At 37.1% G+C, this 19,691-nt stretch overlaps 1 protein-coding gene across 4 annotated transcripts in view; it reads left to right on the forward strand.

Annotated features, from left to right (window-relative positions):
• The window catches only part of FBXO25 (F-box protein 25), a 31,786-nt gene extending 14,740 nt beyond the window's left edge, over nt 1-17,046 (forward strand). For 2 of the 4 annotated variants that reach the window (XM_026845529.1, XM_026845531.1), the window contains 5 exons: nt 3,632-3,725; nt 4,448-4,632; nt 6,517-6,699; nt 8,820-8,963; nt 15,783-17,046. In XM_026845529.1, coding sequence (XP_026701330.1) covers nt 3,632-3,725; nt 4,448-4,632; nt 6,517-6,699; nt 8,820-8,963; nt 15,783-15,872 — 696 coding nt within the window. In that variant the 3' untranslated portion in view covers nt 15,873-17,046. Of the gene's footprint in view, nt 1-3,631; nt 3,726-4,447; nt 4,633-6,516; nt 6,700-8,819; nt 8,964-13,054; nt 13,082-15,782 lie in introns of all 4 variants that reach the window. The other 2 variants (XM_026845528.1, XM_026845530.1) reach the window with 2 other exon arrangements.
• Nucleotides 17,047-19,691: the final 2,645 nt, after the last annotated feature.

The raw sequence follows: 19,691 nt of genomic DNA on the forward strand, positions 1-19,691 counted from the left end.
TGTTCTGGGAGATCTTTCTCTAGCCCCAAGGTTTTTTTGTCATCTAACCTGAGGTAGTAGAGCACTTATCCCAACTCTTAGAGAAGCTCAGAATGAGAGACACATCAGGTCTAGAGTTCAGTTCAGTCATGAGGCTGTTTGCAAATGATGTAGTGGTTAGAATGCATTCAGAACTTGAAAAGACACAAATCAAAATTAAATAAACATACCAGGAGAACACCCTTACCATTAGGCCATGGAATATTTGGAGAGAAAACACATTCTACCCATCCGTATAAAGCTGAGACAGTGTATTATACTGCCAGAAAAAACAGAGATCTGGGACCAAAGGAAACAAAACACAGAAAGCTTGCTTCCAGGCTAGTGGTTAGGGTGCTTGCCTGTTTTATTCCCCTTGCAGATTTTTTTGGTATATGTATGCATTGTCATTTAGAACACTGCTTTTTAGTGCAGTTTTTGGAGCAGAAACAAGCATCTAGATCTTTCCCAAGACTTTTCAACCTCAATCAGTAGGAAGAAAGCAAAGCACCTCAAAAAGGTGACGTGTTATAAATGGTGTCAACCTTGAGTGCCTCAATTGAATGGTAAACAGGTAAAATGGCTCCAGAACTAGAATTTTACTGTGGGGTTTGGTTTGGGTTTGTTTTTTTTTTTTACATGCTGCAGTGCCTAAGCTGGGTTGCTCAAAACAGTTGATCATAACAAAGTGCAAAGTCTAACATAAGCATATTAACCAGTTTCTCTTCTGTTTGGCAAAGGATATAAAATCTTAGAATCATAAAATAGTTTGGGTTGGAAGGGACCTTAAAGATCATCTCGTTCCAACCCCTCTGCTATGGGCAGGGACACCTTCCACTAGACCAGGTTGCTCAAAGCCCTGTCCAACCTGACCTTGAACAGCTGGTTTACCCAGGCTTATGATTGTTGAGAAAAGACCAATACTTTAAAATTCAGAAATTTGACTTTGTGACCCAAACTGTTACTAGAGTAATGGTAGACCCTAAGAAATTAGGATAGATTTAGAATAGCAGGCAGACTTCCAAAATCCTTTTATCATTTTAGAATTTATTTGAAATTTTTAAAATGTTAGAATTGTTTTACAGTTACAAAAATTTATTACCAAAAAAGGTAATGATACCTTTGCATCAGTTCCTCTGAGGTGAGGGAGGCAAACTGGCTTTTTCAACAGGTACAGAAACTGTTTATCTATGACCTTAGAAGTTACTGAGCTGCTATTAAACATGATCAATAAGAATGACAGGTTCCGCTCATTCTGTAGCTGTAGAACATGAGAAACATTTGTGGTGTTGTATCTAACAAAACATCTGTGTGGAAGTCAGTAATATGTGAAGTTGCAGCAGATTTTTAAAAAGGATGTTTAATCTGCTCTATCAGGTTTTAAGTCAGTCTGCAGCTGGGACCTACTGGAAGAAGCAGGCCATTCCATACGTATCTGCTTTATAGAAGTTTTCACTTACTTCCCTGAAGTTTCTAATAGTGGAATGTTCTGTGTAGATCTCATTTAATGCAGTGCAGCAGTTCCTATTTCTTCTCCTCTAAGAATTATTCCTAGTTATGCATGAACAAAATGATGATTACTTTTATGTGTCGTTCTGCTTCTTGCATTCAAGATAGCAAGATGCAAATCAGGAAGATATTTTTTAAATATCAAGGCCTACTGGATAGTTGTTTGATCCCAGACCACCAAGATGACCCATTTTTATTCTCCAACTAACTAAAAACCTCCCAATCATTATTAAAAATGAGTATAAATGTCTGCTCAGGACCTTTTTAGAGTGGACAGTGGTGGGAAGAGGTAGTTTTCCTGTACTTGCTTGTGCTGTAGTATAATGATCATTTCTTAGCTGTTAAATGTCTGATACATTGAGTTTGATATAGATGGTCTTTTTTCAGAATGTTTTTTTTTGAATAAACAGTTGATCCATTCAAAGTTACAATCTTTAGTAGACAACATAAGACATGGCTATGCATATATTGTTAAGACTGAACTTGTGCCAGATCCTTGGACTTGTGCAGCTGCTAAAATTCTCTTAATCTTTGCACATTAACTGTCACTGAAATTGGAATCTTCATTAAAATCAGCCATGAGGAAGTTGTTTCTTTGATTTGATCTTTATTCTGACTGACATAAATGAATTTGTTTAAATTAATCAAGAGAAATGTACATACTTGCTTGAATTGGCAAACTGCCGGAGACCTCTGAATTATTAATCAGACTAAAAGGCTTTGAAAGTGCCAAGAAAGAGATTCTGATATCTAGTCTCAAAAACTATATAAATAGATTTATTGTATTTAAATACACAGGAGAATGATTTCCTCCTTTCATAGTACATAATGTTTTCTCGGGGATCATGCAGAGAAGCCAGAAGGAACATTATCAGGGAGCGAACAGGTGTATTCACTCTTCCTCCAGAGGAAAATTAATGTTGATTTTTAGTGTCAAATCAGTGTTTTAGAAATAATTTTTGGCAGGCGTAGTCTTTGTTCACCCTCTGTACCAATAGCTGATGCTGTCCTGTAAAGTGTGGCTTGGCAGATTGGTGTTTCACGCACTCTGTAGTGGATATGGGTTTCAACTTCCTGCTCTTCCTTTCTGATGTATTTAGAACACTTGTTCTGAACTCGGTGTCACGAATCACAATTGTCAAGCTTGGTGCCACACTTCTAAGCATTGCAATACAGTTATAACACCAAAGTCTCACTTCTTTTTTGTACTAAGAGACCATTTTTTGCTGAAGAGGCAATGGTCCTCATCAGCTATAAAACTGAATCTAAAATGTGAAAACAAAGGTGTTAGAATGGAGCAAGGGCTGCCTCTAGTAGCTATAGCTTGGCATTCATACATGGCAAGAACTTAAGCTATTTTGGTTACTTTTCCCTGGATCACTCCCACTGTTCTTGCCAGTCTTCTGTTCACAGTGGTTCCAGAGAGAAATGTGTAGACAGCTAGGAGATCCTTACAATAGAGTTAAGGGAAAGTTACTAATGCAGTATGTGTACAGTTGATGACTAAATTACTGTGGTTTCTTCTACCAGGGACCTGAATGTGGGAGTAATACAGATTATTTTTTTTCCCCCCCACCCCCTAGTTTAGGTAAAATACGGCATTTTCTCTCTATGAGCAGAAGGTACTGAGCTAAGTTCATCACACCTTGGTTTGACCAGTATGATACTTTCACTCAGAAATTGAAAGTCTGGTAGTTGGTATCAGTTCAGAGTGGTGTTCCTGGCCACCAAATCTGTCAGGGAATTCAGGATCCAGCCACATCAAAGACTGCGTTTCTATTTGTGAGACTCTAAAACAGAATCCCTCCATTGTTTCGTTACAGCTTATAAGGACCATATGTCACGTGCTCTATCAGAGATAAACACTAGTGTTTGTACAGTATTTTGAAAATACACATCTCAGAGTTGTTCATGGGATGCCAGTGGGAATACCTGAAGCTTTCTGTGTTTGTCTTTCTTTGTTTTCTGAACTCTGTAGTGATGTTTTCATGAAATACGGTTGCAGTGATTTAGGCTATTCTAGGTCAATGTATGTACTGAAAGTGTATATTTGAAACCATCCTTTAATTCTGTCATTCTTCTGAGTTTTAATTCTTTGTCCTAGCTTTTGCAGTTAATTGCAAAATCTCAGTTAACTTCACTGAGTGGTGCAGCACAGAAGAACTACTTTAACATTTTGGACAAAATTGTGCGGAAGGGTAAGACTTAAGGTTTTGTAATCTGCTTGCTTAGATTTAATTGCTGCTATTAAGCTATCAGTTGGTGGGGTTTTTTGGTTAGCTTTATTACTGTTTTTATGTTGTAAGACAAAGCAATAGCATATTAATTAGTGAAAGGTTTCATGCTTCTCATCTCACAGCTGCACTAAGTTGTTTTATCTTGATTGAGTCATGTCTGTTGAAACAAATTGGTGAAGTTAAATGACAATCAGATTCTATTCAGAAACTATTGGTTACTATTAAATGATACTTTTTATGAAATGTGAAAGCTTTTAAATTAGTTACATGTTTGGTTTTCAGTTTGTATGATGTACATAGCTGCTTTTCTTTATTGTTTGTTTGGGTTTTTTAAAAAGCTATTACATAATATTAGGGAAAAAATTCTGGTAACCACACTAGAGATGTAATACTATCAGCTTTGAAGAGAAGAATTTGGATTTATAACTAGTTGTCCAACATGAAGTTTATTAAATGCATAGCATGAAATGTTACATCAAATTTGCCTGTGAAGTTGTTAATTATTGATCTTGCACTTATGGAACAGCATTAATGAATCTCCTGGTGGGAATTAGGGCAGCTATTTGTAGCAAACAGTTAGTTGTAATTAGTTGATCTAAAAAAAAAATATGTTGATTAGCTTGAGCTAACTGTATTAGCTTGGTTAACTCAGTTAACAAACCAAATACAACTTTGTTTTCCAGTCATGGAAGACCAATATAATCCACGATTAATCAAAGATCTTCTACAGGATCTGAGTTCTACTCTCCGTATACTGATTAGGGGAGTAGGAAAATCTGTGTTGGTAGGGAACATCAATATTTGGATTTGCCGATTAGAAACTATTCTTCTGTGGCAACAACAACTGAAAAACCTTCAGATGAACAAGGTATATTATTAAATGATGCTAAAAAAGTAATTGGGGGAGGGGAATTATATTGACCATTGGTTTATGATTTGTAAGTGAACAAAGTTTCAAATACATCTTAAACTGTTTTAATTGGAATGAACTTAATTTCTAATGTATTAATAGCTCTTTTCTAAAGAGGACTTCAACAGTGCCTGTACTGTTGGTTTGTAGTAGAGATGTTTAGATGTAGTTGTCTTTCTCGCCCAAATAATCTGCAAAATGTTTGTCTTTTAGATTGTCAGATAGAGATGGAAAAAATACCAGTTTTTAATTCCAAAGCAAATGCTCTTCTACTGAAGAAATACAAATCTAGGAGGAATTTTAGAGGTGGATCAAGAAAACAGAAGTAAAATACTCAAGTAGCAATTTTACAGCTTTATTCATTAGCATAGTTGCTTTTTGTAAGAGAAGGATAATGACTTCAGCATCTGGATTCTGATCATGCGACTTTGTTCAAAGCATGTGGTATGCACTGTTCCAGGCTTTTATAGTGGAAACTTCTGATAAGCAAGCAATTTTTTCAACCTGTCTGGGTTACTCCTGGAGGAAGAAATGCTACAAGACACTGCTCACAGTAAAGTCATACAACTGTTTCATCTGTTTGCTTTCAGCTGTGAAATTTTGAAGTTGTCCTTGCTGTGTGTACTGGGTATCTGAATAAAACAGCTTATTTTGGGTTCCCCATTTCTCCTTTCCATTCTAGTCTCAGCAGTCTTCATATGCCAAGCAACCACAGCATAGGCAGTTTTGAGGCACTGCAGTTGCTGTGTTTCTTTCCAGTGTGCCACTTCTATTTGAGCAGTTTTACATTGTTTGATATAACTGATGAGAAATCTTGCATTTCTAATGCTCACATATTCCTGAACAGAATGACAGTCCCAGAAATGTTTATAACAGATGACACTATGGAAAGTCTAGTCTATAAGTGAGATGAATGGTTGTGAAATAAACTGACATAAACGAGAACCTGCCTGCGTGCAGCTGCTGTTCTGCCAGTGCCTTGCGACTGGGCAGCTCTGCTAGTTGGGGCCGGCAGCTGCCCACACTCCCTCCCTTGCCAGCAGAGACACTGCCTCCAGCTGTGCCAGGCTCTGTGCCACCAGGCAGTAATGGGCTCCAGATTCTGTCATGTATGTACACCGTTAAAGTTCAGCAGAGATGCATACTCTCAACAAAAACTTTCTCAGTGCTCTGATCTGTCACCCCCTGCAGAATTGCTTACTTAGATATGAGGGGAACTGTCTTCAGACTTCAAAAATAGACCTTCTCTTTTCTGCCTCTGATTATCATAATGTTTTCATTCTGTGTTTTGGCTTTTCAGTCCTAAAAGTATTCTTCAGTCCTAAAAGTATTCTTTCAGTATTCTAATTGTCTTAAAGCATATTGACACATGCTTGATTTCTTAATAAAAATTGAGAAACTGTAGTTATCCTACAAATTATAAATAATTGGTTCATTCCTTTATTATAGTTAGGGTTTTGGGACACTTCTCACAAAGGTGAAATTGAATTTATTGTAGTTTTCAAGACTGTACACTACTGAATTCTTTTGTAAGAACAGAAATGTTTTTAAATTATTTGAAATTGAAATAATTTAGGATATGTTTTTTTAACAGTAGGAAAGCTGCAATTTATAAAGCTACAGTCTGTGGCTCCTTCTGTACCTGTAGTCATTTAAGTTTTCAACAACAGCAGTTAGAGAATAATGGTAGCCAAGAAATCAGTGTCACAGAATTAACCATAGATATTACTCTGGCTTTGTACAAACTACACTAAGACCTGAGAAACCTCTAAAGTAAGAATCTTACTTGTACTTTATACTGTCAAGCTTTTGTAGTTAAAAGTCTTCAACTCTTATTTTCAGCAAGTCAACAATGGTCTTACGCTTAGCGATCTCCCTGTCCATATGCTGAATAACATCTTATACAGATTCTCTGATGGCTGGGACATTATTACTCTGGGTCAAGTGACCCCAACTTTATACATGCTCAGTGAAGACAGACAGTTGTGGAAAAAACTCTGCCAGTACCATTTTGCAGAAAAGCAGGTAATAAACTCTATCATTTGCATAACTGTGGCCCTTATCTTTGCAGTATGGTATACAAGTAATGCAATGTGATCATACCCCCTTTTTGAGATAAAAATATGACAGTGTGCAGTAATAGTGAAAATGTTCTCTTTTGGGGGCCTGATTTGTACTAAAAATTGTATTTAGCGTGTCTGAGTTTAGGGTAACTATCAGGCCATTTCCTTGCATTATTTTAAAAAAATGTCTAAGATACTATTTTTTTTAAACTACAAAATCCCCAACAAATATGTCAGAGGATTCCTCTAAGGTGTTTCTGACTTTAGTACATAAAGCAGAAGTTGTTTTACTAACCAAGACAGGCAGACAGATTGCTCAAACTTTCAGGCTACATGAACAGTTTGGTGAAACCAAAATTGGATTTTTGAGGGGGAAAAAAAAAAAAAACACAAAACCAAAAAAACCCAATAAAACAACAAATGCTCAATATTTTGCAATTAAGAACAAAACAGAACTGGTACTTTTCTGTCACTTCCTCATAAAAAGCATTAAAGTAATCTAGGAATGCCTCCAGAACTGTCTTCTGTTTCTGACAGCAATATATGCTGGTACAAAATCAGACTAGGTGAGAATAAAGCTATGAAAATAGAAGTTACCTCATCAGAGATGGAGAAAGAACCTTAAAAACCTAGTATATCTCAGACTGCAGGAAGTGAAAACACACATTCTTACATTTGATGGGTTGAAGTGTTGACCAGATTAAGTATTATTATAACAGGAAAGGTAAAAGTGAAGATAGATTAACTCATGTGCATTTGACCCAAATAAGAATTTTGGTGAGATGAAAGGCTTTAGAATGAACTTAATGGAGAATGTAGACAGATAAAAACTGAAAAACCCTCCTTCAGAAGCAGCTCAGAAGAATGCAAGGTGAAGTCATGTTCACAAAAAGTTTAAGTTTAATGTAGCAGTTGGGTGGATTTTGAAGCTAGATGAGGTAAGCTTTATTGAACAGTGACAAAACTGGTTGGAGGAGAAGCTGTTATACTATGGTAATGCTGGGAAAAAGATAATTTAAGCATTAAATTAGAATTAGCTAGCCCTGTGCCTTATAAAGGACACTTCTACACAGTGTTTCCAATACATTTCTAAATGTTCACATTCAATTTCTTATTAGGTTATTAATATAAATCTAATTATTTATTTTCCAGTCTCAAATTCCACTTTTTCTGTTTAAAAGTGTACTACTTTAATAAGGTACAAATCATGTTAAGTTGTTCTTCCTGTCCTCAGCAGTATAGTTGTTGAACCATTGAAACAACCACAAAAACATACTTGATATCTGAAGAGCACTTTTGGAAAACAAAAACTCTGCACAGGGACACTGTTATGAAACGAAATTAATTGTAGCTGAAATGAGGAAGGCGGTGGTCTTCTTCCCATCTAGGAGTTGTCTTCTGAATGAGGAAAGCCCTTAATGTATTAGTATTAATCCACACAGAGTGGAACAGAAGCCCTTTACAATACATGCTTAATAAACCTTGGCTGTTTCTTAAACCAGGGAGAAACAGCCATTGTGCATCAGCTCATCTTTACATGCAGATTATGTCCTCAAGTACGTTAGTCACTGATTATTGCTATCCTTCTAGAAAGATCATAAGTAAATGTGATAAATAATCATGTAATACTTTTATAATAAAAAAACCATTATTTAAATCCATTGTTACTGTCTTAACAGGAAATCACTATTTGTAATGTACCATCATTTTTTTTTAATCTCATTCCTGAGTGGGTTTTTAAAAGTGTAAAATTACTTACTGCTCTAAATATTGTTTATGGTTCTTGACTATAACTAGAATCATTTCAAGACAGTAGAGTTACCTCAGCTGTGTATGGTCTACTTTTCCTTGGCAAATACCCATCCTCCTATTTTTAGTGTTTTACCTTCCATTTTTTTGTGGCTAGATCTCTCTCTCACTGCTTTGCAGAGGCATATGATGTCAGTTTACTAACTTCAAAGAATTCCAGTTACAAAACTTAGTTAAACTACCTTTTTTGTTTGTTTGTTTTCCTCCAGTCCTTTACCTGATTTGACTAGTTCTTTAACAATTTTAAAGGAAGACATTAATTTTTATGTCCAGTTTTGTAGGCATTTGATTCCATCAGAGAAAGGTCACATTGACTGGAAGCTGATGTACTTTGCACTTCAGAAATATTACCCAATAAAGGAACAGTATGGGGATACCTTGCACTTCTGTCGACACTGTAGTATTCTGTTTTGGAAGGTAAGAACTTTGAAGTAGATAATCAGAAATAAGTTCAAACATCTATTGGTAATCATCTGAAAGGAAAAATATTAAGATTGTCTTGTCAGCTTTCTCATGTGAAATGTGATTAGACAGCTAATATCTAACTTTAAATACTATATAAAACTTCTCTATATATCAGTATTAAATTGCAGAGTTGTTGTTATCTAGTACTCTTATCTCTTGATATATGATAACCTCAATACTTAGAATTGCAAGGAAAAGTGCCATGTTGCACTCTTGTATCTACTTAATCTTACGCAGAGTTGTTAGGAACTTGTCTGAAGTTAGCCATTTTATGGCATGGCAATCAATACATCTCTAATGACAAATTAATTAGTATTCCTACCACTTCGGTGTAAAACTCTGTATTTTTAGTCTTGCTTGGAGGAATGTTTGGAACTTCATTCAAAATGCATTTTACATTGATTTTGATGTTTATCATGAAGCATATACTGTTTTACAGGATTATTTTAATTTCTGTAGGACATTTTCGTGTTTAACTTGTGTGTGAACACATAGTCCTGCTTTTACTTTGTGTTGCACCATAATCTAGCCTTCTAGTTAGTGAGACTTCTTTAACTTTGCACCTGAAAGACTGGATATGGATAGTGCTAAGTGGACAGCAAGGACTGGGAAATGTTTGAGAAATCTTGGAAAATACTCATATTCTAATTCACAGAAATGACTTGCTCTTGTGTAGTCTTTCTGTGACTTTAAGTGGAGTTGCATGCCAGTGTGAGGCTTTTTTTTTATTTTCCATAGAAAAAACACCTAGTCTGTTTAACATAATAAGCTAGCTTTCATAGAAGTACGATATTGCTGAATGATCTTGCCTTGAAGTTGAGTATTCTTGATATCACAGGAGCCCTTCCAGATACAAACGTTTTGCTAAATTAATAGTAGTAAAGCAGATAGTCAGAACTGGCTTCTGCTTTGAAAAGCCTGGGCATTTGCTGAAGATCCTTTGTCAAGAATGATTAAGAACTGTTCATTACAGTGGAATAAGTCTTTATCATGTTGCCCAATATGTAGGGTAAAGTTTTTCTCTTTTGAAAGTGGAAATTTTAAAGATAATCACACAATGTGCATGCAGGTGGGCTATTGTGGTATCAGATTTGTTTGGATTTTCTGGCTTTGCTATCTAAAGGGTTAATGCTTTCTATAGTAAATTTCTCTCATTCTGATCTTGGTATAGATGAAAGTATAGAACTTTAATATGAGGAATGACTAAAATGTGTTTGGAATTAAATGTTTAACTTTGGAAACTGGGTGTGACAGAGGCAGTGAACCTGTGCAGGCAGATGTCTTGTTATCTTGAGTACTCCAATCTATTACTGGTATAATAGAATTCATTTTGTGGTTTTATGGTTTTAGTGAAATACAACACAGTAAGTTCTAAAGGCACTTTGTTTGGATTGATGAGCAGTACCTACTAGTTCACTATTCCAGTGCTGACTGCCTCATCCTGGAGATTTGGGCAGGTCTTAAGAGTGACAGTGTGATTCTAGAGTAATTGTGTGCTTCAGCACTAAAATACTGGAGCCGTTGTTTGGGCTCAGCTGTTGTAGCAAGAGCAGAGGCAGCAGAGCAGATTGAGGAAAGTGATTATCCCTTTTCACTTGGCACTCATTAAACTGCATGTGGGGTACTGCATCCAACTGAGGGTGTCCAGTACATAAAAGATACTGATAAACTGGATGGAGTTCAGGTGAGAGCCAAATAATTAGGGAGGCTTGAGGACTTGCCCTGTGAGGAGAGGCTGGAGAATGTGGCTTCAGAGGAACCTAAGAGCCTGCTGTGAGAACAACCAAGTGAGCGAATAGTTTGACCATAGAGGTTGTACAGTTTCCATCCTTGGGTGTTTTCAAGACCTGAGTAGATAAAGTGCAGAGCAACCTGGCATGATCTCAGTTTACTTTGCTTTGAGCAGAAGGCTAGACTAGAGACCTCCTGAGGTGCCTCCCAACTTGATTATTCTGCGAGCCTGCATTGCAGTTTTCCTTCTCTAGGTCTTGGAATCTCTAAGCCTTGTCCCCATCTTAAAATAACTGTTTGATCAGGCTGAAACAGATTGTGAAACAAATTGATTTCTGTACAACTGGCACCCTTATTGGCAGGCACACTAAGAGGTTAATCATTGGTCTCTCAGGGCAATCTGAGTAAAGTAACGCTAGTCACTCTGAGTTATATGGAGAAGAAAATAGTTCTGCTTCTTCAGGCACTTGAATCTATATCTTTCCTAAGCTTTCTAAAGAGAGATGGGAAGCAAAGCAGGGGGCAGCAGGACAGGACGTCCTTTATTAGTTCTAGAAAAATTCTGTGCTAGGCAAAAATATTTCTTAATCAGAAAGAATTTTTATCAGGCTTTGAGAATTCATTCAAGCTTCAGTATCATACTTAATGAGACAGATTGTTACATTATATATATAGAGTGGTTGACATGTAATTGTATCTATAATGTACAGATTTTTGTTCTCAGCTGAAGATTTTACTCTAATTCCATATAGCGAAACCCTAAACAAAATCCAAAAACCGATGTTAAAAGGGAAATCACAGTTACTTGACAGAGGAAAAATAGCAAGTGTTTGAATCTTGAAACAAATGGAAGCACTGGATTCTTCAGATAGTTTATAATATGTAAAAATTTATTTTTTTCTTTTAATGGTACAATTTAAAATCAGGCAACTTTTGCTTTCAAGGGCGTTCAGAACTTCAGGCAGTGAGCTGAACACTCCTTGATATTACACATTTTTTTTCTCTTTTTCTCAAGAACAAAGCAAAACACTTGAATAGTTGCAGAAGAAGCAGTACTTAAATGATCAGGGCATGAAGAAGACTATCAGAGGTTAATTTCTTTTAAGTTAGCTGTCGTAAAGCTAGTAAGGAATGTGATGCTCTCCATAAATTCTTCACAGAGACTGGGAAGGGAAGAATAAAGTTGAGACTGCTTAGGGAAATCATTAAGCTAAGGAGCATCCTTTTTGCAAATAAGCTGTGGAAACTAATTGTTGGTAAACTTATGCTGAGAGTTAAGAGTTTAAGAACCAAAGCAGTGAGGTTCTGAAATAGCCACAAAGCACAGGCCTAGGTAGTGATGAGGAGAAATTTCATCGGTTTATGAAATTGGTAATATAATGTAATTGTTGGCAACATAAGAGGGCTGCCTCATCCCATGAGAGGGAAGTTCTTTCAGTCCTGCATTTTGTGTCCCTTTTAAAAAAGGCCTTGCAGGAGAAGGGGCTGATGGTCACTTGATTGAATTAGCAAACAGCAGAAGTAGGGATATAACTCTTCACTTCTCAGTATGCTGTAATAATTTTAGTGTTACTGTTAAGAAGTCTTCAAGAGCTTTTCAGGAAGCAGCATTTGTATTCCTGTGTTTGTTTAAAACCTGTGACCATAATAATGTTAAATACAATAAGGAGACTCCTAATTTCATTATAGAAAGTACACTGATATAATAGAACATCTTGTATTCTTCTGTGTTAAAGGAGGGAATCACAGAATCATCTAGGTTGGAAAAGACCTTGAAGATCATGTAGTCCAACCATAAATGATCATAAGAAACTCTCCATATTGAATTACTATCTTTCAGAAGTGACTTCTTGGTAAAAGATTTTTCCATGATGAAATTGAGAAAAATACGTAATTTCAGTCGTGTAAAAGTAGTGGCAGACTAATTACTGATGCCTCTGAACGCTTTTTGTGTACACCGTTTCTCCTGTTCCACTAGGCGACATTGCAATTGTGGGCACTTAGCTCACGCAGTAGCGCATTTCTGTTATCCCAGGTATGGTCACAGAAATTGAAATACTTTTTCTTCTTTCAATATCCAGGGCTTTATGTAAAATAGTGCAGCTGGTTTTTGCACAAGTGATATGCTTCACACTGGGTTTTAGTCATCTTGGGGCTTGTGCTGGTTTTGGTTCTCCAGCTGCGTGTGATTTGCCACAAGAATAAAAGACTTTTTTTCTAAATGGCATATGAACCTCAGCTTCAATAAACCTTAACTCTGCTTCTTTTACTTTACGGCTCTCCCTCCTGCTTCCTTCTTCATGGTCTCAAAGGACTACCACCTTGCTTTGTTACTCAAGGTATTTCCTGTGTGTCTCATGTTTTCATTGCTGACTGTTCTGTAATGTCAAAGTGAAAAACATGTTCATTTCTAATTGTTTGATGCGCTCTTTTTTTAAAAAATTTTTTGTTTCCCTGCATCAGTTTAGCAGCAGGAATACTTTGTTTCTTGTTTCCATACTAAATAAGGTAGCAATGACTTTCCATCTCAGTTTTTCATCAGATTTGTTGTTTTATTATTGCCATATTCCCTGTTAATGCCATTTAAACTAGGGACCATAATTCAGCTTCAAATGAACATAGATGTGTGGTGTCAGTGAGGTCAGCCAGATTTTGCTAAGAAATAGGTTTCTCTGCACTTGGTGTTATAAACTGTTTCTGCACTCCCTGATGTATTCAATTCAGTATTTAACTCTGAGAGTAACATGAACCTCGGATAATTTCAATGCAAAGGTACTAAAATTGATTTTACTCCACTTGAAATGCTGTAGTCACACATACTTCTATGAAAGAGTCTCTCTGAAAAGAAATTCCCAAAACAGGCTGCATATGACTTGGGAGCAGGCAATTATAGTGTTGCTTTCTGAATGAAGAAATGGTAGAAATAATTACACAGAGAAGGACTGTAGCTCCAAAGTTGTTATGGGAGCTTTTTAATGTCCAGTTATGATAAAATTTGAGGAGGAAAACATTTGCCAGTAAACACTCCTCCTGGTGAATTATTTTTAATTTAAAATAATTCTGGTTTAGCTGTAAGTAGATACATTGAAAATCAATATGATGTGAACACTCTTTATTAAATGTAATTTCAAGGGAAACACACTTTTCTTGGAAGGAGGAAGACTCATAATTACAGGAAAGTTATGACTCTTTTCAGCTCTCATCACTCTTTTTCCACTGTAAAATTGTTGTTTCTTTTTGGTTTTATTAACTAAAAATACCAAGAACTGATCTTACTGAGATTTTTATTGGACCTGTAATTCCTGACTGAGGAGAGCTTTCAAAAGCATTTTTAATGATGTGCAGAGCAAAGCAGATAGCACGTTACAAATTCTGTCTAAAATATTTAGGAGTATAAATAAGCACTAAAAGGGGATAAACCCTAGCTGCTTTCCCACAATCCCAATTCTGATGGTGTCTTTTCCTGGAAACTAGGAAAGTAATTACATGGCATTGACACAGCAGTGGGTGGAGAAGATGATAGTTCATTAGCAACTACCTTTGAGAGCATTTTCTGCTGTGCTGTATTTCTTCCTTGCAGACATCATCTCAAGACCGTGTTAAGTTTAAACACTTCTGGTCTTAATTTTATGTTCTTTCTCATCTGCAACTTCCCCAGACAGGCAGTTCTACCTGGGGTCTAATCTATTTGGGTTTTTCTCCTTTTTGTTTGTTTTTCCTTCTGTGTCATGAATGTAACAACTGGTTCTCAGGTGATGTTAAAACATTTATGAAAAAAAGTGGGAAGATGAAGATACCACATGATGTTTTCATGAAGTCATCTATGGACTACATGAAAAATACAGATAATAAACCAGTAGAGTAACAGTTTTAATTCAAAAAGCTGAGTAGTATTTAGAATGTTTCACCTAGTGCACTTCGGTGTTACAAAGACTTTGGATGGGAATGTAGCATCTTTGACAGCACTTATGTAAATTTCCAAGCGAGAAAAAAAGTTCACTTACAGGTTCTTTGCTTCTATTAACTGAATTGCATGTAACTTTATTTCCTATGGAAAAAAAAGGGAATAAAACTGCAGCGGTCTGTGATCTACTTACCATGTATTTGCTCTAGTTTTCTTGCCCCACATGGTGCGTTCATCAGCACTGGTGGAAAAGAGAGAAACCCCTTAAAACCTGGGGAGCACAGCTTCTGAGCCTTACAGTGTTGTTCAACCTCTCCATTGAACTGTCTGGGACTTTCTTCTCATTACACCTGTAGAACTTTCTTCATTTAGAGGGTTCTAATAAGGTGGAACTGTGAACTTTTCATTTGAGGAGGAATTTGAATATATAATCAGACAATTGTGCTCAGTTCAAGTTTCTGTAATAAAGCACTGCAGGGTTAGTGAATTTGTAATGATAAAACCTTTCTACCCTGTCTGTCTTCTATATGCCTAACTTGCCAGGGTGCTAACTTCTGTTTTAAGGCAATCCCTTCAGGTGGGGAAAAGGTAGGAGTGAACAAGCAGAAAAAGATTTTGGGGGGAAACAAGCAAGGTAGAAAAACCAGGAATTCAAGCCTGCTGTTCAGGTTTTCCTTGGGAAGTGTCTGCCCTTCACTTTGAAAGCAAGGAGCTCATTTTTCCCCCCTGAACTAGTAGCTGATTTCAGATTTCATTAAACAGATAATTTAGGTCCAACAAAGAAGTTTGTTGGTGTCTTTTTTAATTACACTTACCAAAAAATAATGGCTAAGGTATATGAAACTTTTTTCAAGAGTGCTGACTCAAGTTCTGATTTTGGTGGTGGTTTTTCTGAAATCTGAACTACTTGCGCTACCACAGTCAAACCAGAAAGGCTTATTTTCTTAAAAACTTAGTCTAAAAAGGTAAAGAAAAATATAGTGAATTCTTAAAAAGAGCAAGTTCCTATCAGTTTGTTTATAGTGGAAGTACTTGCATGTGCCTACATGTGAATTATTTGCCTTTTTTTTAATTGGGAGTAAAGAGACATTGTGGATATGGAAAGAAAACTTACTTTTTTTTCCTTCCTTTTGCAGGATACAGGACACCCCTGCACAGCCAGTGATCCAAACACCTGTCTCATGCCAGTATCTCCTCAGCATTTCATTGATCTTTTCAAATTTTGAGATGTTCAGTAGCTGTTCTCCTGTGTTTGTGGCCATTTTTGTGAAGAGTCAGGCAGGATATGTTATGCTTTTTGTGCAATATATTTAAGTGTAATGTTGTGTTTGTATTTTAAAAAAAATTATATGGGGGAGATTATCAGACAGGTTTATTTGGCGTATTGTTCTTGTGCGTAAAAGAGCTGAGGAGGAAACACATTAAGAAAACTTCTTTGAAATTAAATCTGCAATGAACTTCTTTTCAAGTCCAAGAAAGACCATTTTCATCTCAACTTCTAATCCATTCTTTTGATGCCTTAATAGTTGGTTAAAATTGTGTGGAGGCATTTTGAAAACTTTGTGGAAGTGTTAAGACTAGTCTTACAGGGACCAAAGAAGGGGTTTTTTGTTAATCCTTCTTTCTTTAAGCCACTGTTTTGAAAACGCCTCCATGTAATTTGCACTATTAGGAAGAATAGGCCGATATTCTCTTCAACTCTTAATAGAACAGTTACCAAGGTGGCATTAATCATTGTGAGCTAGTGAATAAAGTAATAGCTGTGGTTGTATCTGTTGTTGAACTGATGAATGAAGGAAAACAACCAATCTTTGTACATAAATTATGCAAAAATATTTATTTTTCTTAAAGAATTTATTAAACACAATAATCTATCTCAGTACATCCTGTATAACTCAAAGAGACAGATCTGGGGCTACTGGAAAGTGATGATTTTTTTTTTTTTTTTTTTTTTTTTTTTTTTTTATTTATCCTGTTTGGTTTGTCTGCAAATGCAACTGCATTAATTCATCAAAGAGGAAGACACTATTGAAATTTAATGACAGTGGAGTTACTTGTTTCTGGACTGGTACAGTGGCAGAGCATTTTACTAACAACTGAGGTTCTAACCTGACAAGTCTTTATAAGCTCTGGGAAATGCTGAAAATCAGTGTGAGCTGAAGCACCTTCTGCCAAGTTAATCAGATGATGAATTCTCCAGGAAGCTATTTTCTTCTATCCTGTAGAACACGATTAATTGCTTGGCTTAGGCAGATAAAGGAAAAATTAGGGAAATTTTGGGTTTGTTAGTGAAATTTAACAAATAATATGTAATGTACAGAAAAAATAAATCATGTACTATATTCTGCACTTGTTCTGAATCTACTTTTGTATAGTGTAATAAATCATGGTTTTATCTATTCTTCCTAGAAGTCTCTTGTGCATAGGGATGAACTGATTTGAATTTTAAGAGATCTTTCTATAACCTGTTCTCTGTAGTAATTGGTAATGGTATGAGAAGCATACAAGCAGTCTCTGACATTACTTTTCAGTAATTGGTTGTATTAGCACTCTTTTTTAATAGGATATCAGGACTGGTAATAGGCTGCACAGCAGGGGGAGAGTATTTCTTCAGGAGATAGCTTTATTTGTTTTAACTTAAATTTCAGTGATACAGCAACCTTATCCTTTGAATTTGCTGATAGGTGGATTTTTCAATACAGGTTTTGTGGGTTTTTTCTTTCAACTAAGGTGTCTGCTACTGGCGATGGTAATAATCAGGTGTGGGGCCAGTTACATGCCGCCTTATTCCTGTTCCTTCAGAACACTGCTGCAAGCCTGTTTCCCAGCCTAAGCACTGCTCTAGCCACTGGATTTGTTAAGGAAGCAGTAGCTCTTCTTTAACAATGATTTGCACCCTATTTACTTAATGTGATGTTGCAGACCTGTTTTCCAGTCTGTGTGACCCAGGTAACCTTGACAGGGGCTGGTGATGGCTGGCATCCATTCATCACTGCTTTAAGGTGGTTACAGTTCTGCTACCCTTCATGAAACTGCCTGTGAATACATCTATGGTGCCTGCTTTCTTTGAGAGTTTAAAGAAGGGTTCTGAAGTCAGCATTTGGTTTAATACTGTGCTGAGCTCCTCATTCCATCCAGAAGGTCTCTGATCAGGGACTGCAAGCAACCCTCCCTTCTGCAGACACTGCAAGCTCTTAAGGGACACACCATTACCTAGGAACCTGCTCGATGCTGAAGATGCAAATAATGTGAGAATGAGGGAAAAGGTATTAAAAGAGCTGAGAGGGACTTTCCCTAGCCTCTAAATTGAGGAAGGAGGGAAATGACCTAAAATGGCTTGTAAGAAGTTAAAAAGATGTGAGAAATCAATATATGTAATAACTAACTTTCAGTTCTTAATGTCAGGTGACAGGGGTCAGGATTCATCTTCCTGTCATCACTTTCTTGTTCTTCTTCCATAGTAAAGCGCCTTGGATAGGCCCAAGAAGAGAGAGAGGTTTGGGACATTTTCCTATGTAGGCCATTAAGAGTAACAAAGCTCTCCCACTGTTCTAAAGTGTCAGTAGCGAAGACAAGAAGCAGGACTCTAGCTTGTAGCCCTGTTCTCCAGAGGCTTCATTCTATAATCACAGAATGGTTGAGGGTAGAAGAGACCTCAAGCAGGGGTCTCTACTGCCAGATGTCCAGGACTCTGTCCAGATGGCTTCTGAATATCTCCAAGGATTGAGACTCCATAACCCCTGGACTACTCCTACCAGCACTGGGTCACACTTACAGTAACAAAGTGGTTCCTGATGTTCAGGGAGAACCTTCTGTGTTTCAGTTTGTGCCCACTGCTGCTGCTTCTGTCACTGGGCACCACTGACAAGAGCCTGGCTCCATCCTCTTTCCACCCTCCCTGCAGGCATTTATAGACATTGATGAGAGCCCCCTGAACCATCCCAGCACTTTCTGCCTTTCCTCACAGGAAAGGTGCTCTATTCCCTGCCTGTTCCCCAGGGCCCTTTGCTGGGCTCCCTCCAGTAAGTCTCTATCTGTTTCATACCAGGGTGTGGCCTCACTGGTGGAGAAGCAGGATCACCCCCTTCACCTGCTGCAGCCCAGGACACCATTAACTTTACCTGTGCAAGGGCACACTGGCCTATCATGGTCAGCCCACCAGGACCCCCAGATCCAAAAGCCAGTAAGGTGGGTTTTAAACCTTTCTTCTAGGTTATTAAAAAAAAAAAAGGTGGGTGGGGTGGGGAGAAGGGACATGTGCCCTGAGAAGCATTTCAGTGCAGGATTATTACAATTTTTAAAAAAAATCTTAAAGACTTCGAGTGCAGAATCACACTCTCATGAGCAGTTAGAAGTGTTTAACACTTGGCAAAACTCAGCTTTGAGAGTAGTTCCACAAGCCAGTTAAATATTTAGTGAATATATTTCTTAGACTGTGCAAATAACAGAACTTGATTAGAAGTAACTACCTGGTGTGAAGTCATCAGATGCATAAGATCGATCTTAATTGTGTCACCTAAGCAAAAAGCTAAGGCAGTGATTTTGATAGTAAGGTTTGTGTCATACTGTGGTGTTTGTTTGGTTTTTTTTAAATCTCTGCCTTAGATGGAAAGGGGAGAAGATTCCACGTTCAGGACAGCAGTGTTGTTAATACCTCACGTTGTAGTGAAGAATGTATTTTGACAATCTGAATTAATCTCATTGCCCTTTATACAAGCACTTATTCATGTAACGTAAAATGTTGTAACCCTTGGAAAGGGTTATACCTGGAAGTAAAGCCTCTGCTCTTCAGCATCCTGGGTGCTGGCCATCATATGCAAAGGCAGGCAGGTGTTCTCTCTCCTACAGCAGAAAGCATGCCTTGATCTAAATCTCTACAGGTTTCTTTTGCTACACAGCTTTTATCCCAAGACCTGGATCTGTTTATATATAGATTTTGTAGTGACAATGATAACAGTGTTCCAACTGTAACTCCTACATGATCACTTGCCCACATGATTACTTAAGTGATCACTTCATACACTTATAAGTGTAGACCATCTCAG

The sequence above is a fragment of the Athene cunicularia genome, assembly GCF_003259725.1.
Source record: "Athene cunicularia isolate RWA chromosome 3 unlocalized genomic scaffold, athCun1 chr3_part1, whole genome shotgun sequence".
Taxonomy (NCBI): Eukaryota; Metazoa; Chordata; class Aves; order Strigiformes; family Strigidae; genus Athene; species Athene cunicularia.